The following is a 22,029-nucleotide window of genomic DNA, read 5'->3' as shown; positions in this document are numbered from 1 at the left end:
GGACAAATACTGATCTCTGCCAACATCTTATAAACAGAAAAAAAATCTATAGTTGTTTCCTGTCTTTGTAGTTTTATCTCAGATTTTATTTTACTGAGAAGTTTAACTTTCTCCTTTGTATTGTTAACTGTGTTCCACTTTTTAAAAATTTAAAGTAATATTGAATTCATACGTCTTCTATTTGCATGGTAATGGAGGGGGTTAAAAGTTGTAGGAGGCTGAGAAGTATCTAGTATCTTGCAGGCTTGGGCCTGGCTGGTGACTAAGCTATATATTCTGCCAGAAGGCTGCCGTTGCCTATTTCCTTCAGCATTCCCTTCTTTGGTAATGAAATGCAGACATCGTTAGACGAGACCACTTAATTGAGTCAGCAATTGTATTTTATATTTAACAAGGGATTGTGCTGGATTTCTCCATTTCCTTTTCAAGGCACTGCCAATGCCACCTGCTGTATGAATAATCTCCAAGTTCTTCAGAGTGGTAAAAGTGGTGTATAAAATATCTTGGATAAAGTGCTCATTTCCCTTAGGAACTGACTTGCAAAAAGGCCGTTTACTCTTCCCCTTTCAGGGAGTGTTGCCCTAGGCATTTAACTGTTTTAGTTTTTCTTTTCAAAAGGCAGTAGTGCTGATTTTGCTCCTTTTGCCAACTAGATGTGGGGAAAAAGAGGGGAGAAAATAGATTTTGCAGAGAAAACTACACTTGTGGGATAGCTGTGGATTTCTTTCCTTGCTCATAATGGTGGTTCTGGCAAATCCCAGATGGTCAAGTCTTTAATATATAGCTGTTTAGAAAAAGACAGCACACTTGAAGAGCTATAGAAATCACTAATGTCAAGACTTGGTTTCAAGATCATGAACAAGTGTGTTCTTTTTCTTTTTCTTTTTCTTTTTCTTTTTTCTTTTTCTTTTTCTTTTTCTTTTTCTTTTTTCTTTTTCTTTTTCTTTTTCTTTTTTCTTTTTCTTTTTCTTTTTCTTTTTTCTTTTTCTTTTTCTTTTTCTTTTTCTTTTTCTTTTTCTTTTTCTTTTTCTTTTTCTTTTTCTTTTTCTTTTTCTTTTTCTTTTTCTTTTTCTTTTTCTTTTTCTTTTTCTTTTTCTTTTTCTTTTTCTTTTTCTTTTTCTTTTTCTTTTTCTTTTTCTTTTTCTTTTTCTTTTTCTTTTTCTTTTTCTTTTTCTTTTTCTTTTTCTTTTTCTTTTTCTTTTTCTTTTTCTTTTTCTTTTTCTTTTTCTTTTTCTTTTTCTTTTTCTTTTTCTTTTTCTTTTTCTTTTTCTTTTTCTTTTTCTTTTTCTTTTTCTTTTTCTTTTTCTTTTTCTTTTTCTTTTTCTTTTTCTTTTTCTTTTTCTTTTTCTTTTTCTTTTTCTTTTTCTTTTTCTTTTTCTTTTTTTAGTTTTTAATTGAAAGCTTCTAATTCCAACTTCTGCTTAGTAGCCTGGATCAGTGGAGAAATCCAGACATTTCAGGATGGCTACATGTTTGTTTCTTGCCAAAAAACACCACCTGATACAAAACTGAGGTGGAAGCAGAAGTGAAATAGTAAGTGCAGTTCCAGGAAGCCTGGTTAAGGATGACTTTGCTTGGTCTATTTAAAAATCCCTTCTGTTGCACTGAAGTAACAGCTCCTTACCAGGCTAAAGTTGGAAGTGACTCCTGGCCTTGGCAGTTGGGGCTGTTAAGATGGGAAATCTGTGTTTTAAGAGTTGTTCAGAAACACTTTGCTGCACTAGGATTTTACCAGATTTTTTGAAGTAAGCGAGGGGGATGGTGCTTGGCCAACAACCCCAGCGTCCGTCAGGAGCCACGCGGGACAGCAAGACTTGCACTGCACAGCCCAGTGCAGCTGCACAACCCTCACAGGATGGAAGAGATGGAACCTTTGTGGCTTGGGTAGTGTTGGCAGTCATGAAATCCTGTGTGTTAAAGGTAGCTTTGATTTTGCCCCTCAGATGAGCCTTAGACTGAGAAGCTTCTGTCCCATTTTGCTGAAGCTGCAGCTCTGCATGCAGCTGGGGCCTGCACAAAATCTTCCTTGGGCAAGAAGGGAAAGGACTTTGCCATTTCTCCTCCCCTCTCCTTTTCCATCCTTTCTTTCCCATACCAGGCATCTCATCAATATACTCAGCAACTTCTGTCACCTTTTTAAAATTCAGTTAGTTTTGTTTGAAATTATTTATGGGGCAGGTGTCTCTACTCTCAGCAGGGTATCTCCCCCTGCTGCCTGTTATCGGGTCTTGGTGCTCAGAACAGGCTCCTCGCTGTAACAACTGCACATGGACAGTCAGACTCGGTTACTGGTGCGAGGTTTGGGCTTCCCTGCAGCTGTGTATGAAAGAGCTACTTTGGCCTCGTCCCAACTCTTTACTTAAGGCACTTACTGCTCTGACCATCTTTACATTTGTTTAAGATAGAAAACTTCTGGTCTCTAGTGGAGAGATGACGTGGACAGTTAAGAGAGTGTGCAGGGAGATGAGAACTGGACAGTCTGGTCTCCTGGCAAAGATATGCTAGATAAAGCAGGATAGAAAATCAGCTTTTCTGACACTCATGGCAGCAAGGGTCTGAGTTTAAAACATATGTTCATGTGGTTTAAAATTTCTAGAGACTCCATATGGAAATTGCAGGAATTAAATGACACTCTGCTTTTCTTCAGCTTCTTTCTTTATAAATGACAAACGGCACCTGTTTGACTTTAAATAGCAGAAGTTTTTTTTTAATAGAAAAAAGCAAATACACAAATGCACATCCTCTTACACAAAGCAGTAAAATTCACAGGTCAATTTCCACTGTTAAAAAGTTGACTCTCTCAAGTCTTGTGAATGATAGTCTCATTGGTCTATTTTATACATGCCCTGTTGTATATTAAGGGGAAAAAACACTAACTGCAAGATGTGTGCTTACTAGAGCTTTGATTTCAGAAATTAAAACACTGGTATATAAAGGACTGGAAAAATCACTATAAACTTGCATGCACATTTTCTGCATTTTGAGTGATGAAAGCATCTGTCCTCGGAAAGGAGTGACTCTGACCTGCTGGTTTGAAAACTGGTTTGGAGCTGCTTATATGGGTGCGCTTCTGTAAGGAGGTGCTGCTTTAGAACCGTTCTGTCTGCTTTGGTGTGTTAACTATCTGTGGTGTGTTTTTTTTGAGAATTGTTACGGTGTTTTCTTTTGCAAAGGACACTGAAGCCATGAAAAGAGCTTTGGCCTTAATAGATTCTAAGATGAACCAGGCAAAAGGGTGGCTGAGAGATCCAAATGCACCTCCAGGTAATACTTAATAAAGAAAAACATTTTGATTTTAAAAGCCTAAATAATTATGTTCTGTAAAACAGAATTGCCTTACATAATTGACTGTGCAAGGTAGATCATTCTGAATGAGCATTTAGAAATTCCTTTTTTAAATAGTGAAGATCAAGCAAATAAATTACATGCCTAATGACACAGGAAGCTTTGGTTGTTCTAAGGTATCCAAGTAACTGTTCTATATGGTACACATCATTGTCTTCCTTTGCATTCTACTAGTAAAATATAAAAACTAACATGGAAAAGATGCTGTAAATACTGTAACTGCAGATGTGTCATCTTGATATAAAGGTTTTGCCTTTCTATGCATCTTTATAGCTCCTAAAACCAGCTGCAGGCCTTTCGTGTTTATATGTTGAAAGCCCTTATATTAAAGGTTTCCTCTGAAATGGAAGCTAAATATACAGTTGTAAATGTTGGGAGTGAAATATCTGTTGTTATTAAGCTGCTGCTTAAATTTGTTTTGACCTCGTCCCCCTTGCTGCACTCAGTTCCAGAAAGTTCAGGTCCTTGCAAAGTCTTCTGTCATTGACATGGACAATTAAGGAAACAAAACAAAAAAAATCAGTAGTTAAGGACTTTGAAAACATGTAGCAATTGGTTCAAATCAGATCTTTCTGGATATTACTTGGAAAAAAAAATCTTATATTTTTGTCATTCAGAGGTTTTTACTGCAGCACTTACTCTTTGAGCTACTTTCATTATTCTCATTTCATGGGGAACTGGTGCTTTATGGATGAGGAAGATGCCAGTACCTGTATTGCTGGGGATGTGGTGGGGGATGGTTACAAGGAGAAATAATCTTGATCTGCTCTTGCCAAATGTAAGTCACTTGCAAGTGGCTGAAGTTAAGGCTAGCTGAACCTTTCCACATTGCTCCTTCTCTTCTCACCTGGAGTGCATTAGAAATTCTGTAATTGAATCTTATCCAAGATTTAATCTATTGCAGAATGAGTAAATGATTTGAAGCACATAGCACATGATGCACAGTACTGTGTCTGTGCTGTACTGGTTCAGAAGTATTGTCCCATTGTAAGATTTATTCCACTTCACCCATGTCTTGTCCTTTTGAATAAACGCACTCCCAAATTTGACCCTATAATATAATCAGTGTGGCAGGCTAGGATGAGATTCCTGGTTATCAAAGAATATCTTATTTGACATTTTGCTGACTGACACCCCGTCTTAGGAGATGCTGGTGAGCAAGCAATAAGGCAGATCCTTGATGAAGCTGGGAAAGCCGGAGAACTGTGTGCGGGCAAAGAACGCAGAGAGATTCTGGGCACGTGCAAAACACTGGGCCAAATGACCGATCAACTGGCTGATCTCCGCGCTAGGTAAATTGGTTACCTCTAGTGGATTGATTTCCAATGATATTAGAACAGCTTTTCTGAACTTGCAGTTATGTTGTTTCTTATCCCATAGGAGAGCAGGGCACTAACTGCATTATTTATTAATTCATTATTATTATTTTACTGTTATTGTGGTTACATTGCTGTGGTGTGGCATGCGAGTATTTCATTATCTTCTGATAAGAGTAACTTGCTTTAATATATAAATCCTTAGTTACAGGATATATTGGGACAATGATGAGCAGAATTGCTCAGGTAGATAACTCCAAGTAACTCCGAGTTTGTTTAATGTCCAATGCAATTGTCCTTCAAATTATGCAGAAATTAAATCCTAAACTCTGCTATGCCTCTTCCCCATAGAAGATATCCTAATGACCATCACATGCATGAGTATTGTGATTATTAGGTGTGTTGAACTACAGCAGTAGTTGTTGAAGTTAATCAGTTACTGATAAATTCTTCAGAACCTGATCTGTCTGTCTTCTCTTGGTGTTCAAGCCTGATGTAACTGGAGTCCTTTATCACTTTTCTGACTTGTCACTTAAAAAATGGTTATTCCTGTAATTGTTTCTTTTGAGTGTGAGGATTTTTCACAGCTTTGTCTCAGTGTAATTAATCTATAAGCTGTAATACTCTAATGTTGATCTATGTTTTTCTGATGGTCTTCTCCCCCATTCCACCCTTAAAAACAAGAAAATCAGAAGCCCTCAGAAGCTGTACATAACAGAGAGACAAGCAATGATGGCATAATATTTTCTTCTTATATTAACATGTATCTTGCAAATTGTCAGAAAAAGTAGTAGGAGTTAGAAGACTTCTTTCTTCTAGAAAAATAAATGTCCTTTATTTAAATACAAGCATCTCTTCTGACTTTATGTAAATATAAGAAATGTAGGAAATGAGCAAATGCAAAATATCTGAAGCGCTGAACAAATTTATTGTTGAGTCCTGAGCTGAGTCTGTGCTGCTTTTTCTCTGTCTTGAGCAGAGGACAGGGTGCCACCCCAATGGCTATGCAGAAAGCGCAGCAGGTCTCGCAAGGTCTCGACTTGCTCACTGCCAAGGTGGAGAATGCAGCCCGCAAGCTGGAAGCCATGACAAACTCTAAGCAGGCAATTGCTAAGAAGATCGATGCTGCTCAGGTACCAGTTCTGAGTTAATAAATGATGGGGGGAAAAAAAAAAAGGTTAAACTACTGCTGTTAGCTCTGTTAGGCTAAACTTGTGTAGGTGTTTCCAAACACAATGCACCTACTCATCAGGAAGACTGTATACTTGATTTAACAAAAGCAAATCTTAATTTTGTAACACTATAATTCCAGTGTCTGTGAATTTTTTTTTTTTTTTTTTTTTTTTTTTTTTTACAGCCTATGGCTTTTTTGTTGTCGCTGTGTTTTTAGCAATGATAAACCATTTACAAAGAGTTTCAAGGATAAGCATATAAAATGAGGAAGCATTCTGTAAATTCAGACTTAAATTGATCTGATTTAAGTGAAGTAGAGGAGTTGCAGACTGCACCGGGAAGCTTCCTTAGCCTCTGTTTTGGGAGTACTAGAACAGATTTAGATCCTCATGCTTTTGATGACAAAGAGCAAGAAGGTGTTTTTGTAACTTTTAATCTCCTTCAGTTTTCAGTCTATTACCCAGTCATAAAGTTCATAATCATCAGCTAAGGAATTTTGTGTGTGTATATAATATAGATATCTTGTCCAGATATCTATATACAGAGAGATACATATCTATATATTCAGGTTATGAATTGGGTAATGAAAACTTTTAGAAAGAGCTCCATAGCAAAAGTTACATAGTCCACAAGAGCATCTGTCTTCATTTTTCTTCTAAAAGCTGAACTGTGGGTCTCTGAGACATCTGGTTAAATGTTGCTTTTGAAAAGATCATTGGCAAATGCAGGGGAGAGTAGGCTCATTTAATTTACTCATATTTTTCTGAAGTAAAACATCTGGCAGATAGAGCTCCAGGGTATATACTGAACAGAGATTTTTTTTTTTTCAAAAAGTATTTTCTGTTAAATTTTTGAAAGCTGTTTTAAGTCTGTAGAAATAGTGTTGCTGTTCATTTTCACACCTATGCAACTTTTCTATTAAGAATTGGCTAGCAGATCCTAATGGCGGCAGTGAAGGAGAAGAACATATTCGGGGAATTATGGCTGAAGCAAGGAAAGTGGCAGAATTGTGTGAAGAGCCTAAGGAAAGAGATGATATCCTTCGATCCTTGGGAGAAATCTCTGCTTTGACAGCTAAGCTGTCAGATCTACGAAGACAGTATGTGTTTGTCACTTAATTTATTTCAATTCCATTTTCTTGGTTGTTCAAAGCGCAGAATTTATTATTCCCCAATTAATCATCAGTATTTTCAATATGTTTTTTCAAGAAACTGAAAATGAATATCTGAAACTTTGTTTTTGTCCAGCTAAAATGCTAAGAATCATTCACTTCCCAGAACAGAAAATAAAACATTTTAACAAGCTTTTTAAAATTTAACATTTTAAAAACTTATTGTCCGCTTTAGTATTTTAATCTATTTAATTATTTCTATCGGCAAACTGTCGTTATGATAGGTTCCCCTTATAGAAAATGTGAGTAGCTAGAGGTGCACATCTAAATTTTTTTCCTACTGCTTATGGAATGTTTGAATGGCAAACTGAAGCCCAAGCCCCCTCCTTTCACTAACAAAGCACTTCAGAGGAACCAGATGATGTGAAATTTGTTTTTTTTTGTTTGTTTGTTTATTTTGTTTTTTTTATATACAAACAAATGTCACTACTGATTCTTTGCTAAGCAGTTACTACGAGAGAGGGTGGAATATCTAGCACTTCAGTCTTTTATTAGTGTTCTAAGATGTAACCATAAGCTATATAAAACCATATGTTTTAAGACTTGCAGAAAAACCTGTAAGTTGGGTTCTGTGCTCAGTTGCAAATGCTGTTTCTTTGCCAGTTTTGCAAGAAGGCTGCTTAAGAACAGACTGAAACAGTATTGTATGAAGTCATTTTTCGTCTCTAATCAGTTACAATAAGAAATACTTTTTATTAGTAGCAAACTAAAGTTTTTGTTAATATTTAGCTGCTGGAGTTCTAAATATGTTACATCTTTTCTAGCTTTTGAATAGCCTTGGTTGCTGCTGCTTTTTGTTTTTTAATCTGTGTGGCTTTTCTGCAGTAATTCATAAGATGACCATGGATGTGGGAAATAAGTCATATGTTAGTACTGTCAGTGACATTAACCTATCACATTAGTGTTGTGTTGAACATAAGTGCCATAGGAGCCCCAGTAGAAAAATATGAGGTAGGGATTTATGGATGGATCTTATAACAAATAATGCAGATCTGTGAGGTCTCAATTTGACCTTCTTTAAAAGGACTAAAAATTCCTTTGCTTGTGTTCTTACCTGCCCTATAAATGAATTTTGGGCTATAGGAATTTTTATGACTTTGACCTTTCTTTTCCTTCCTTTATCCTCAGTGGAAAAGGTGACTCTCCAGAGGCCCGTGCATTAGCTAAGCAAATAGCGACATCGCTTCAGAATTTGCAGTCCAAAACAAACAAGGCAGTAGCAAATACTAGGCCAGTTAAGGCAGCTGTCCATTTGGAAGGAAAGATTGAGCAAGCTCAAAGGTGGATAGACAATCCTACAGTTGATGATCGGGGAGTAGGTAAGTGTTTCTCCATACTCTTCTGGAGCTTTTCCCTACTTCCTTACCTATCCCAATTTTACAGTTAAACCTGTTGGTAGTTTTTGACTTAAACTACTGTTCCTCAGAGGCTTGCCATACACAGTATCTCTTTGCTAATACTGTGTTCATAGCTGGTGCTCTATAGCCATGTTCTGGCTGCAGTGCTATTGAATCAAGCTGGCCTGTGATTCATTTGGTCTTCTGGAAAGAAGAATTTTCCCAGAGAATGGGAAAATAAGTAATGCAGAAAAGGTGAACTGTCAACTCTTTACTTGTTTCATCTTACAAATACAGTGTCTCAGACTTGAATTTATATTTAATCCAGCAAATAGACAAATTTAGTTTTTCAGAGAGGACAAAAGCGTTATAACCATGGTTTAAAAATGGCTTCACCTCATGAGGTTTTTACTTTTGGGGGGAAAATGCTACTTGATTAAAGTAATCTGGAAATTCAAGCATGCTCTCAGTGGTCATGTAATTATGCCAAAAATTTCCAACTAGAAAAGATGCACTTAAAAATGGAAGAACTCCGAAATGTCCTTTACACAGTTATGCTCAGGGCTTTTGGATCTCCTATATATAACTGCAGTATGTCTTCTTCCACTGCAGGCCAGGCAGCAATTCGGGGCCTGGTGGCAGAAGGGCGTCGTTTAGCCAATGTCATGATGGGACCCTATCGTCAAGACCTGCTTGCCAAGTGTGACCGTGTGGACCAACTGGCCGCTCAGCTGGCCGACCTGGCAGCCAGAGGGGAGGGAGAGTCCCCTCAGGCCAGGGCAGTCGCTGCTCAGCTTCAGGACTCCCTGAAGGTAACAAGCCTTGCAGGTGCATCTGTTCTTTTGCAGGGAAACACGAGAAGCACTGAACTGTTGTACCACTCCAATTAAATGCCTGTATGTGTGAGGCATCAGTAAGAAGAAGAAGCTGTAGCAAAAAAAGCTGTATAGGTAAAGAATGTGCAAGAGGCTTTTTGGTTGTTGCGGAGAGACTGTATTTTCTAGAGACGCTTAAAGCAGACTTTCTTTTTGCAAGAAAATATATTGATATTTGAATACAAACTCTTAGTGTTACTGTGTTTTGTAGTAATACCTTTTTTAAATTATTTTTTAAAAGGATCTTAAAGCACGGATGCAAGAAGCAATGACCCAGGAGGTATCTGATGTTTTCAGTGACACTACAACTCCTATTAAATTGTTAGCAGTAGCAGCCACTGCCCCTTCTGATGCTCCCAATAGGGATGAGGTAAGCACTTCTTTCTCCATGTGAAATTTTTCCCATGATGTTTGTGTCATGTTGCCTATAACATGCTAAAAAGTGCTGTGCAGGAATCACTAATTAACATGGTAGATTGTGTATCTCAACACATGAACTGATTAAAATAGACTCATGCCAAGGTTCATCAATCTAGTTGATCTGTTCTTTTGCTGTGTAATTTTTTTCCTGTGTTTCAAGGCTAGTGGCTTCACGAGAAGTATCTCAAACTCTGGTGGGAAGCTCTGGCTAATTGGCTTGAACATAATCAGAATGATTCCCAAGGCTTTAGGAAATTAAGCTTTAACAGTAGGATTGCTTCTGCCAAAGTATTCTGTGCCTTGACTGTCAAGGGAGCAATTTTTTTTTTCCAATATGGAGCTTCAATTTCTAGGATAAAACTCAGTATTTATCTTCTGAATGTAAATATTATGGTTTATAGGTTTGCAGGTTAATCTCCACATGCTGAACCAGGAATTTTATTTGTATTAGCTCTATTTTTTACAGCTGTGGTCAGGAATTAATGTATTTAATATCTCAGTGATGTAAAAGAGTGGTAATATCCCTTGATGGGGTAGGTTAGCAATTGAAAGTCTGATGACATAAAGACTAAAAAAAGTTCTTCAAAACTTGTGTCCTCTTGCATGCTGTCAGAAATGTGTTAAGTTGGGACGTTATGAACGTGTCCCTAACACTTAAAAAGAAATTGTCGGTTCTGTTAGAGAAGTTGTGCTTGGGTCTAACCTGTTTTCTCTGCTTACAACCAGGTGTTTGATGAAAGAGCAGCAAACTTTGAAAACCATGCTGCCAGACTGGGAGCTACAGCAGAAAAAGCAGCTGCGGTTGGAACAGCTAATAAAAGTACTGTGGAAGGCATTCAGGCAACTGTGAAATCAGCAAGAGAACTTACCCCACAGGTTTGCTTTCTTAGTCTCAAAATGGCCAGAAAAGGACCTCTGTATTTTCTTCTGTGTGCTTCTGCTATTCCTTGATAGGACAATGGCAACTGTTTCGTTTTATGCTATAAAGTAGAATAAGCTGATGAAATGGCATGTCCTATTCTTACACTTCTGGACAGAATCCACAGTGAATTTATCCTTTGAGCACTGGAACAGTCTGCCCAGAGAGGTTGTGGAGTCTCCTTCTCTGGAGATCTTCCAAACCCGCTTGGATGCAGTCCTGTGCCATGTGCTCTAGGTGTCCCTGCGTATGCAGGGGGGTTGGACTAGATGACCTCTAGAGGTCCCTTCCAACCTTAAGCGTTCTATGATTCTATCCTAACAGCAAAATTACTTTGAAGGTTAAAAAACTATTTAAGTGGAAAATACATTTTAATGTTTTTCCCAATTAAGCTTTCTGGCATTTTTTCAGTAATGAGACTATCCTTGGTGTTGTTTCTTTTTAGTGATTTCAAATATTTTGCTTAAACTATTTTTGGTGTATGATAAACATGTAATGGAAACTCCAGAAAACACTGCTTTTGGCAATGAATTCTGCAAGTACTGTAAATCTTAATGCAGTTAAATGTTGATAAATTTAAGTATTACAAGTGTGGAGCTACACATCCAGTCCTGAAAGACCAATGCCTTTTCAAGAACACGCATGATATTCTTAAGTACTGGTATTTTCATAACTGAAAATGTCTTCCTTTGGCAGGTGGTATCAGCTGCCCGTATTCTCCTGAGAAATCCTGGAAATCAAGCTGCTTATGAGCATTTTGAGACCATGAAGAACCAATGGATTGATAATGTAGAAAAAATGACAGGTAAAATGGTAATTTCTGTTGAAGACCGTATTTGTGCCTGTTTAGCTGGTGTTCTTCCATTCTATTTGGATTGATGGATCATGCATAAAAGTAATAATTAATTGAATATAAATAATTTCGGAGAAATAAGAGCATGTGCACTATGGCCCCGGAAAGGTATATGTTGTACAGCCTATTCACATTGTTTCGCAGGTGTTAATTTTTAGCATTTGGAAGAACTAAATTGGGCTTTAGCTCCTCCTTGAGAAAAACAGAATCTTTTCTTGTTTATTGTGCTTGCTGATTTGTAACAGTCTATCCCTCCAGCAGCCAGAGTATTTTTTTTTTTGTTCTTTTGCTTTCAGCATGACCTTGGTGTGCTGAATGAGGTCAGATAATTTAATGGAGGCAAGAAAATATGTTCAAAATAATAGAACAGTTTGGTGAAAGCAATGAATGAAACAGAGCTACTGATCTCCTACTGAATTGTTCTCAGACAATTAAATGCTTCAACTCTTCTGAAGCGCAGATCCCCCTGCACTAGGCTATTCCCTAAATACTTTATTACCACTTTCTTCAATCCCTTAACTGTTTTGTGGGTATTTTAAACATGCTTTGTCACTATATATCACCCAGATGGAGAAAAAAGCACAGCTGGAGGGGCCTTTCCTTTTGTATGAAAGGGAGAAGTATACAAAAAAGTCCTGAATATGCATAAGGAAACTTGATGGGAGGAGGCAGCTCTGCTGCATGTACTTTGCATGCCAAGTCTGGGATCCTGCTACATTCCAGGGCAGAAGAGTAAGAGCCCACAGTGTCATTCATGGGAGGAAGCCTCCATCAGCTATTCTGACCACAGTCAATGGGCTAGATGGGCCACATAATCAGAAACAAAACTGCAGTAATACAGTTAGTCCAGTCCCCATGACTGTCGTTTGGAAATATTTATTTTTCTTATGGTAACTAGTTCCTGGAATATTAATGTGTTTAATTTTTGTCCTAGGATTGGTGGATGAAGCCATTGATACCAAGTCTTTGTTGGATGCATCAGAAGAGGCTATTAAGAAAGATCTTGATAAATGTAAAGTTGCAATGGCCAATATTCAGCCTCAGATGCTGGTTGCTGGTGCCACTAGCATTGCTAGGAGAGCAAACCGCATCCTCCTGGTTGCAAAACGGGAAGTTGAAAATTCTGAGGACCCTAAATTCCGGGAGGCTGTTAAAGCAGCCTCTGATGAGCTAAGCAAAACTATATCCCCAATGGTAATGGATGCAAAAGCTGTGGCAGGAAACATTTCTGATCCTGGTAAGGATTTAATGAGCTGGTTTTGAATGCATTTCTTTGTGGCTGAAAATGCCGGGAAGTAGTCCTCATTTTGTCCTGTTAACATGTCTGCAAACTTGGTTTAAGCTTAAATGCTGTAGTGAGGAAATTGAGGTCATGCTATTAACTGCTGGATCTTGGTCTTGTTGAACACAATCAAAGAGCTGAAAAGGATTCTATATTTTAGTCTCACGTGATTTCGTGATCTTAACTGGTGACAAATACGTATTTTAGAAAATCAGGTGTATTGTACAATAAAGTATTGTAGAACTTATTTAGAATAAATACTGTTATGAGAACTATGTTATTCATAGTGGCTGTTTCTCAGTCTGACAACTAGCATTTTGAACATGGAAATTCAGTGTAAAAGTAGTTTCTAAGCATAATTTCACATAAGTACATGTGCAATCTGTGCAATAATTTCCTGTTGGTGTTCTAGATGATAAGAAATGCTAGGCTTCGTTGAAAGTAAGGTGAGATTTTTTTGTTTCCAGGTTTGCAGAAGAGTTTCTTGGATTCTGGATACAGAATCCTGGGAGCTGTAGCCAAAGTCAGAGAAGCCTTCCAGCCTCAGGAACCAGATTTTCCACCTCCTCCTCCAGACCTCGAGCAGCTTCATGTAAGTACAGCATAGTTTGCAACAGAATAGTCGGTTACACTGGTAAAGTGTAGATTGAGCACTAAAATTACTGGAATATGTTTTTATTTCTTAAAAACAAAATGTGTTATGTGGCAGTCACACATATAAGCAGTCTCAAAGGAGGAGAGAGACAAAGGGAAGGTGGGAAAAAAATAGAGGGGAGGGAGGGGGGAAAGCCCAGCTTTCAAGATAAGACTGGTTTTCTTGTAACAGAGAGCCCTTGGAAAATCCAGAAGGCCTGAGCCGTGATACCATCCCTGGCTCGATCCATGTACTGCTTATTTCCACTTAATAGCTTTTTTCCTCCTCATCCTTAGCTGACTGATGAGCTTGCCCCTCCAAAACCACCACTGCCAGAAGGGGAAGTTCCCCCGCCCAGACCCCCACCACCTGAAGAAAAGGATGAAGAGTTCCCTGAGCAGAAGGCAGGAGAGGCCATTAACCAGCCCATGATGATGGCTGCTAGGCAGTTGCATGATGAAGCTCGCAAATGGTCTAGCAAGGTGAGAGATTTACATATGTATCTTGGGCCAAAAGGATTTTTTTTTGTCAGGATCGGTGTTTTAATTTGCTCCAGTCAATTGTCTAATTTTCTATTTTGGGCTTTGGCTAATGGTTCTGATTTTGTATATGTCACAGTTCTTTAGTTGGCTGTCTGCTACCAAGCTGTGTAGTAAACTGTAAACTTGATTTTTCTAATATTTTTGTCTGTGAAGAATTTGGTGCTTTGCATAGGAATCAAAGACAGTGATGTGTGCAAATCTTCAGACAGTTTGTCTGAAAGACATGGAGTGCTCTGTATCTTTGGAGAGAAGGGCATTGATTTCCTTCAACTTTATAAATTTACTAGTACAAACCATGACAGTGATGTTTTGTGCTCAAGTTTTGAATAACATATGCTTGAAATAATGTGCTTATTCCAAAGACACAAACAGTCCAGTTCCCCAGAATGTCTATTTTTGCCCAACTTAAACTGGAGGAGGAGAAAAGCGAGGCATGTGCCTGGAAACACTCTTACAGTGGTCCTGTGAAATCCTAGACAACTTATAATGATGGACTTCAATACGGAATTAAGCAGTGTTGTGGACAGGGTATATAGTATAGTGGCGGAGCAGTAAGAGTGAATATGCAAATCTACTTGACAGTTGCTTTAATAATCTCTACCCTTTGGCCACTTTTGTGTAGCAGCCAGAAAGGGATTGCCTGCAGAAGTCAGATTGAGGGTGCTGTAATGTCCATGAGGCTCCCCTCTCCATGGTTTTCATGAGCTAGTAATGGCAGAGATTAGGCCAGCTATTAAAATTGTGGTAGCAGGAAGAATTCAGCTCTTAAAATCTTCCTCAGTGAACTATGTATAACCATGGTAAGACTTGGAGTTGCTAGCACGCTTTTTGAACATAGTTCTGCACAAATGTCCATGCCTTCCGTGCTACAATGTTGGTGATCCTCAGAGCTGGCATTGCCTGGAGAGCAACCGGTGCTCAAGGCTCTGTACACTGACACACTGACTGCTGAATTCACCGACTTTGCCAAGTCAGTATCGATGGTGCCGGCTTCAGGGCTCCTGAGGTGGTTTGTCTTAATTCTGCGAAGAGCTGGAAGTTACTTTGCAGTTCATGTGGTGCGGTTAGGGTTAGAATGTGACCGTATATAGATGACCTGGTCTCGTTCCTTTTTGTAATGTGTCCCACCTAGTATCAGGGCCAAAAGCCTTCATTTTCTTCCAATTTCAGCGATATGACAAAGTAGTCTGAAGTTTTTATTCTGGCTTGTAAATGCAAATGTCATTCATTTGCTTCTCTTAAGAGAGGTACGTTTTGCCTCTGGTAGCAACTAAGGATTTCTCTGAACTTTGACCTTCTGCAGGTATAACTTAAAGGTTAGGATTTTACTTTCAAAAACTATATTTTTTTCCCTCCTAGTTAGATGGTGAGTTAAAAGATAAATTTAAACAGATGACAGAATCAACTTTAAATTTTTGTATATTTAAATAATGTGTGCCCAGTACAAAAGACCGTGGAAGTATAGATAAAATGCAAAAGGAATCTTGCATGTCAGTTTGTCTTTTTTAATTATTTTTCCCATTCTTTTGTATTTGCCACATAAATTTTGATATTATTGAAGGGATACTACTCGAATTTATTAGTCATCTCTAAAGGTAGTTATGAAGTTGAGATTCTTAACTTCTGCATCCTAAAAGTGCTTTGATATTTGAATTCCAGAACAGATAATTTAACAATACACAGTAGGTAATAAAATGTTTTTACTATATATATTCTATATTAGATAATGTAGCTATTAAAATAAGTAGATTAAGTAAACCACAGAAATTCCTGCTAATTGCGGAAGAAGCTGTAAGGCTAGTGTATTTGGGTTCTGAAACACTATTTTCATTGCCCTTTCCATAACTTGAGACAACAAACAAGGGAGTTAGCTTGACATTTAACCTTTTTAATTTTTCTAAACAGTTTCATTTCAGTTAGAACAGAGCACAGTTACTCTGTCAATGTATCTTTAGGGAATGAGGCAGTGATCAATAAAACAGTTTGTCAGCGATGGCTTTTCTACCACCAACAGACCATGTTTTAATTTTGAAATATTTTCTTAGGTAGTCATACTCCAAAAGTACAGAGTTTTCAAAACTATTTCTATAACTTCTTAAGTCACTTGTTTATTAGGTGGAGGAGGAAGAGGGATTGATGCCCAGTGCCACTGAAGAAAGTGGATGAGATGAAGGATGGAAACACAAGGTCTTGCTCGTGTCAGATGGGAGCAGACTGTGTCAAATGGCTTCTGCTCTATCTGCCTGATTACGTTACCCTACTGATATTTCCCTGAGTTATGCTCATGGAAGGGGAAGCAGAGAATAAAATTTTCCTTTTTCAGTTAGGTTCCTGCATCAAAACTGCCTTTAGAAAGGAGGGGATATTTGTTAGCTTTGAATTTGGGATTTAAACGATGCATCTTTTCTAAAGATGAGTCCGTCTGGCAGTATATAAATAGTGTATCTTGTTTCTTCCAAGTGTTTTGACTTTTTTCTTTGTTTTAGTTGTTCTTCTATAAAAGGCTGTATCTTAAGCAAAACTCCTTGAAAATGCATACTCTTTTTATAAGGGTTGTTTAGCTTGTTTCACACTTTGTTTATACTCTGAGAAGTGCACTTAACTGTAGCATATGTTTTAATGAAATGCTGCTGTATTCTAAGCACATGTACTGTTGAGCCACTGTTACCTCTCCTTTATAGGATCTACCCACAACTCACTAGATTTGTTTGAATCTTTTTTTCTTTCCTTAAGGTAATGGATACAACATGTTGTGGCAAAACAGTGTAATATGCTTCATAATCCTCTTTACTAACTTCATTTCAGTCTTTTTTTAAAAGAATTGTAATATTGCCAGCGTTCATGACATTTAGCATCACCTCTTTTCATAACCTGTTTTTGTTCTTTTCAATGTTATGTGCAGCACCTCAGTCTTTATTTTTACAGCCACCCATCCCTCTCCTTTATTACATGACAGAAAGCAGCGTGTCAGTGACTTGTCTGTGATGCTGCTGCTGTCTTTCTGTGTTAGCTGTGTGTGAAGTGACTTTCATACAAGGCTTTTTGTCTGCACAGATGCCATGATCATCAGCTGCTGTGCCTGCTTCTATCCAGTCACGATGGCTTTCTTAAAAACCATTCATTTCATCATTGTCTTGCCAGAAAGATGTTGTTCTGAAAATCAGTTTCTGCATTTCAGAACTGTTTTAGTTGAAAATGTTGCTCCGTCTTTGAACTGTAACTGCTTAATGTTCTTGGTAACTCTGGTTCACAGGTGAAATGTTTGTTTTGCTTTTGCTAATCTTGTAGACCTTCCTCTTCTCCCTCTGACTCTAGAGTTGTCCTGTCATATCCTTAGAGGCCAAGAGGATATTTGGTCACTAAAACAGCTTAGTTCATGCTCTTCTACCAAATTCTGCTTCTCGTACTAACTGTCCCCTGTTTCTCCACCCTTGCTGCCACCTGCAAAGCCTGATGTGACTGTGATTAATGAAGCCGCAGAGGCTGGTGTAGATATAGATGAGGAGGATGATGCAGATGTTGAATTCACTCTCCCCTCTGACATTGAAGATGATTACGAGCCTGAGCTGCTGTTAATGCCAACCAATCAGCCTGTTAACCAGCCCATTCTGGCCGCTGCTCAGTCTCTGCATCGGGAAGCAACCAAGTGGTCTAGTAAGGTACTCCTGAGTCTCCCCCGGGCGACCGGTCTGCGTGCATCGGCCATTGGGGAACGCTGGCACATTTGCATCACTCTTGATCCCTGCTAGATCCCGTGACTCTGAATAAGTGTGTCTGCACTTCATCTTAAGGATTGAGAGTGGCTTCACAAGTTTGTTAGGTCTGTCTGTCAGTGCTAGACTGAAGCTTGATTTGGTTCACTTACTAATATCGAGAGGCTTCATCTCCCTTTGCATCTGCCTGTTGTTCTTTGTTATGGCAGTTTTCGAATTGTAATAGGGGTTGTCTTCCCTCCCCTGTTTTCCTTTTTCATTAATTCTGGCTACCTGTGAAGCCATGGGTAATGGTTTCTTAATGACTGTTGTAATGATGCAACAGAGCATACAACATTGAATAAGTCACTTAACACGACCCTTGTGCTTTGCCTCCTTTGGTGCCATCAGCTAAAATACATATGAACAAGGAATGGCTTTGTATGGCAGTGTTGACTGGAGGACTGGCTGCTGGCTTGCACCTGGCTGATCTGCAAACGCTGCTCTTGAGAGAGTCCTTTTTTGTTGTTCTTGAAGGAGCTGCACTGAATGTGTTGGCAGCTGAATTAAGATTGCGTTTAGGTGAAACCAATGGAGATGCGAGATGAGATTCAGATATTCACAAGTACCCTGTCTCTTCAGCCTAAACACAAATGTTTGCAAGATTGGTCACTTTATTGTTTTGTTTTGGCAATGGCATGCTGCAAAAAGTATGGCTGCTCATGTTCTATAACTGAGTTTAGGTGTGTATGTGTATATATGTACAGTAAACTATTCTTAATAAAAAGGACTTTCAAAATGTTCTTGTCCTTTTCAGATTCTGATGCTTGGATAACTTGTTAGAGGGCTTCGTAAAGGACATTGGTCCTAGTTACTTGATCCTTCTACGTGAAAACATGGAAAAGTTTTGTTGTCATGTGCATCCTAAGTGGTTATACTAGCAAACTGTTTAGCTATCAGGGCACAGTAACAAATAGTTCAGCTTCTTATCACCTGTATCTGCACAGTGTTTAATATTATGTTTGGGATTTTTCGTAAATTTAGTAGTAGCAAGTCACGTAAGTATGTGCACAGGGATGGAGAACACATTTGCTGAGTTCTCCCTGTGCACTACTTGCTCTGAGCTTCATGGATGTTAATCATGGAATTATACTGAAGACAGTGTGCTAATACTTAACTCACTGTGCTAATATTTCATCCACACAACAGGAATGTTTCATGGCACCAAATATTTCACATTTGTCTAACAACTTTCTACAAAGGTGAACCTGCATATACTAACACACTGCATTAACTGGTCATCTAGGTCTGCTTTTTCTTGCACTAGGTTTCTCTCTGGAACAGACTATGAGAAACACCTTGGTTGTACTTAGCTCACATGTTGCAAATATTTCTCAGAAGTATTTCTGTCACTGTATTTCTAATATATTTAATATAAGAAATCTGAATATAATCTGAGGAATATCAATAGATTATCTCTTAAAATATCGAAAGTATTTCTTCCCTGGAAGCCTTGTAATAAAGGGGAAGAGTTTGTTAAAAAGGAAGATCTCTTTTCAAAGAGTGAAGGAGATCATTGAAGCTCATTACTGCATCCCAGGCTGTGACAAAACTTCTCTGTTACTGATTCTCTTCCTTTTTTCCTTTACCAACGCAGTGAGGTAGCAGTATAGCTGATACTTCAGTAACTTCAGTTGCAGATGCCACTTAAGACTTCATGCTCAACTCTTCAAACTATACTATTTAATTAGTGCTATTTGGTTTAACAAGCTACTTAGCACACTTCTTAAAATAACATTGCTTTATGGGGAAATCTGGAATTTCTAATGCTAATAACATGCTTTGTCTTAAGGCCTGGCCAGCAGACCAGTAACCCATTCCATGGACAAACTAACACTTTCCTTTACCACTTCTTTTTTCCAGTTTTTTCCTGAGTGTTAGGAAGAAAATTATGTCACAAATACCTAATTAGTACAGATCTTCCCTGTTCCTTGAAGAAACCTCTTCTGTGTACACAAATCATTCTTCCATCCTTGACTTCTCGCAAGGGTTGGCTACCCAAAGCGTAGAGCGCCGCTCGCGCCAGCACTAACTGCTGCCCTTCTCTTCAGGGCAACGACATCATCGCGGCCGCCAAGCGGATGGCGCTGCTCATGGCGGAGATGTCCCGCCTGGTGCGAGGGGGCAGCGGGAACAAGCGCGCCCTCATTCAGTGCGCCAAGGACATCGCCAAGGCCTCCGACGAAGTCACCCGCTTGGCCAAGGAGGTGGCCAAGCAATGCACTGACAAGCGCATTAGAACAAACCTCTTGCAGGTAAGGAGCTACCTTGGAATGTCTCAAAAATGCCCTTTTAGTCTCAGTATGTGTGAAGGATGGGAGCACAGGAGCGCTGTACCAGTAAATCATGTCTATCTTTCCTTGCCTGGTTAGGCTTTGTCAAGTTTCAGGCCCGTTTTTAGATCTCACCGCAGTACGCGTTTTGTTAACGTCAGGATCAGGTTACAGATGGATGGAAGATGCCAGTGCCCAAAAGAATGTGAAAAATATCATGCTGTGTACCCTGGTCTTTACAATGTCTACATTGCTTTATGTTTCACCTGGTCATTCCTCTTGTATCAAAGTATAATAGCAGTAATATAACATTCGTGGACTTTTATACGATCTCAGGTGGCCAGCAATATCAGAATACATATTTGGCTAAGTAGACCCTTTAAGAATATCTAGAGGAGAGTAGAAGTGTTGCCTCCATTCTTCCAAAGAATTCATACAGCAAGTCAGGAGTGAAATAAGCTCGGGTATCCTACCAATACTCTATGCTTATTTCTTATCTAATATTAAAGCAAAATGAGAAGATTTAGCTGAAAACCCAGTAGATAACTTACTGGTTCAGTTTACAGTGTGAAATGTTTAATGCTTATTCCTTAGGTCTGCGAGAGAATCCCAACCATCAGTACACAACTCAAAATCCTCTCCACTGTCAAAGCCACCATGCTGGGCAGAACTAATATCAGTGATGAAGAATCAGAACAGGTAAGAGGCATAAGATTGATGGTACTATGAGCTGTTTTTCTCAGTTTTATGGGAAGAAGATGTAATCTCAGATGTGTTCCAGGAATTCAATGTTAGAAACCTTAGCTCAGCTGTGTGGTAAAGCTAATTTTGGTGTAGTGCTGTGGTTTCTGGTTCAAAGGCTATTGTTGAATAGTGGGACATTGATTCTTCCTAAGCCACGAGGTTATTTTCGTTTGAAACTTTTATATGAACAATTTGTTAATCGCTTCACTTGATAGCAAAAAGAGCTGGCAAAAAGAGTTGGTTTCCAAAACTGTAGGGCAGATGAGACATCTGAGGGGCACTGGCACCCTCTAGGGGATTGTAGTGAAAAATACTTTATTTTCCAATTTAACTGACAAGGTTTCCTAATCCTGCAGATCTGACTACTTTTTTGTTGTTGTTTCTTGGAGAGAGTAGTCAACTCTGAGACACGGAGCTTTATTGAGATTTTCAGTAGATGGACAGTGAGAAAAACAGGATCTTGTTGTAAGTCAACCTAGTACTTGGTTTCCAGAGACTGTTGGTTTCATTTTCAGAATTTAGGCTGAGTTAAGAATGATAGTAGTGGCGTGTTGATGTCCTATTAATGCATTGACAACAATTTTTCTTTTCCTTTCTTAACAGGCAACTGAGATGTTGGTTCACAATGCCCAGAACCTCATGCAGTCTGTAAAGGAAACGGTGAGAGAAGCAGAGGCAGCATCCATTAAGATCAGAACAGATGCCGGATTCACCCTTCGCTGGGTCAGAAAGACTCCGTGGTATCAGTAGGCACTTGCCACATAAGTGTCGTATTCTGTGACATAAAATGCCTTTTTTTTCAAAACAGGAAAAAAACATTCACAGCAAAAGGTGCTGTAGATGACTTTAAAATTAGCTTTTCCTAATGCCCCATTCTGAGGGTATGGATTATATGAATATGTATTTCAAATCTTTAGAAAGCATTTGATATCACACAAATCAAAATTGCTTTCAACAACAGACAGTTTTTCATGGTTTGTTTGCTTTTGAAGGTTCTCTTAATGAATTTTGTAATCCCAGAAGCACATTTCATTTATGCACTGTATATTCCAGTAGTTTCCATGTGATGATATAATATATGGATTTCACTTTGAGCTTATACTGAAAGTGTAGGACACTAAAGGACGCTAACAGTGTTACTTGGCAGTGAAACAGGGGCAATTGTGGATATATAACCATTCAACTTCTCAATAGAATTGTATTAGCTGTTCTTAAACCACCATGCTGCGGTTTGCTGAGAATGTTGGACGGTGTTTAAAAGAAAAAAAAAAAAAAAAAAAAAAAAAAAAAAAGAGGAAGGCAGAACAGAACATTTGTGAAGATGAAAAAATCTATTTTGCTGAAATGATGTTTTTTTTCTTGCTGTTAATTTTGCCTGGCAACAATACGATAA

General features: G+C 38.5%; 1 protein-coding gene across 2 annotated transcripts in view; it reads left to right on the top strand.

Annotated features, from left to right (window-relative positions):
* VCL (vinculin) overlaps positions 1 to 21,746 on the top strand; it is a 54,163-nt gene extending 32,417 nt beyond the window's left edge. Inside the window, exons 7-22 of one of the 2 annotated variants that reach the window (XM_088526422.1) lie at positions 3,174 to 3,264; positions 4,490 to 4,637; positions 5,641 to 5,794; positions 6,758 to 6,933; positions 8,134 to 8,324; positions 8,955 to 9,154; positions 9,459 to 9,587; positions 10,364 to 10,513; positions 11,253 to 11,361; positions 12,344 to 12,646; positions 13,159 to 13,283; positions 13,622 to 13,807; positions 17,317 to 17,526; positions 19,671 to 19,874; positions 20,487 to 20,591; positions 21,240 to 21,746. In XM_088526422.1, coding sequence (XP_088382548.1) covers positions 3,174 to 3,264; positions 4,490 to 4,637; positions 5,641 to 5,794; positions 6,758 to 6,933; positions 8,134 to 8,324; positions 8,955 to 9,154; positions 9,459 to 9,587; positions 10,364 to 10,513; positions 11,253 to 11,361; positions 12,344 to 12,646; positions 13,159 to 13,283; positions 13,622 to 13,807; positions 17,317 to 17,526; positions 19,671 to 19,874; positions 20,487 to 20,591; positions 21,240 to 21,386 — 2,628 coding nt within the window. In that variant the 3' untranslated portion in view covers positions 21,387 to 21,746. The remainder of the gene's footprint in view (positions 1 to 3,173; positions 3,265 to 4,489; positions 4,638 to 5,640; positions 5,795 to 6,757; positions 6,934 to 8,133; positions 8,325 to 8,954; positions 9,155 to 9,458; positions 9,588 to 10,363; positions 10,514 to 11,252; positions 11,362 to 12,343; positions 12,647 to 13,158; positions 13,284 to 13,621; positions 13,808 to 17,316; positions 17,527 to 19,670; positions 19,875 to 20,486; positions 20,592 to 21,239) is intronic. The other variant, XM_088526421.1, reaches the window with a different exon arrangement.
* Positions 21,747 to 22,029: the final 283 nt, after the last annotated feature.

Source organism: Tinamus guttatus, unplaced genomic scaffold (genome assembly GCF_059628265.1).
Source record: "Tinamus guttatus ecotype Peru unplaced genomic scaffold, ASM5962826v1 Tinamus_guttatus_pri_ptg000246l, whole genome shotgun sequence".
In the NCBI taxonomy this organism is placed as follows: Eukaryota; Metazoa; Chordata; class Aves; order Tinamiformes; family Tinamidae; genus Tinamus; species Tinamus guttatus.
This window is presented reverse-complemented; position numbering and strand designations above follow the sequence as displayed.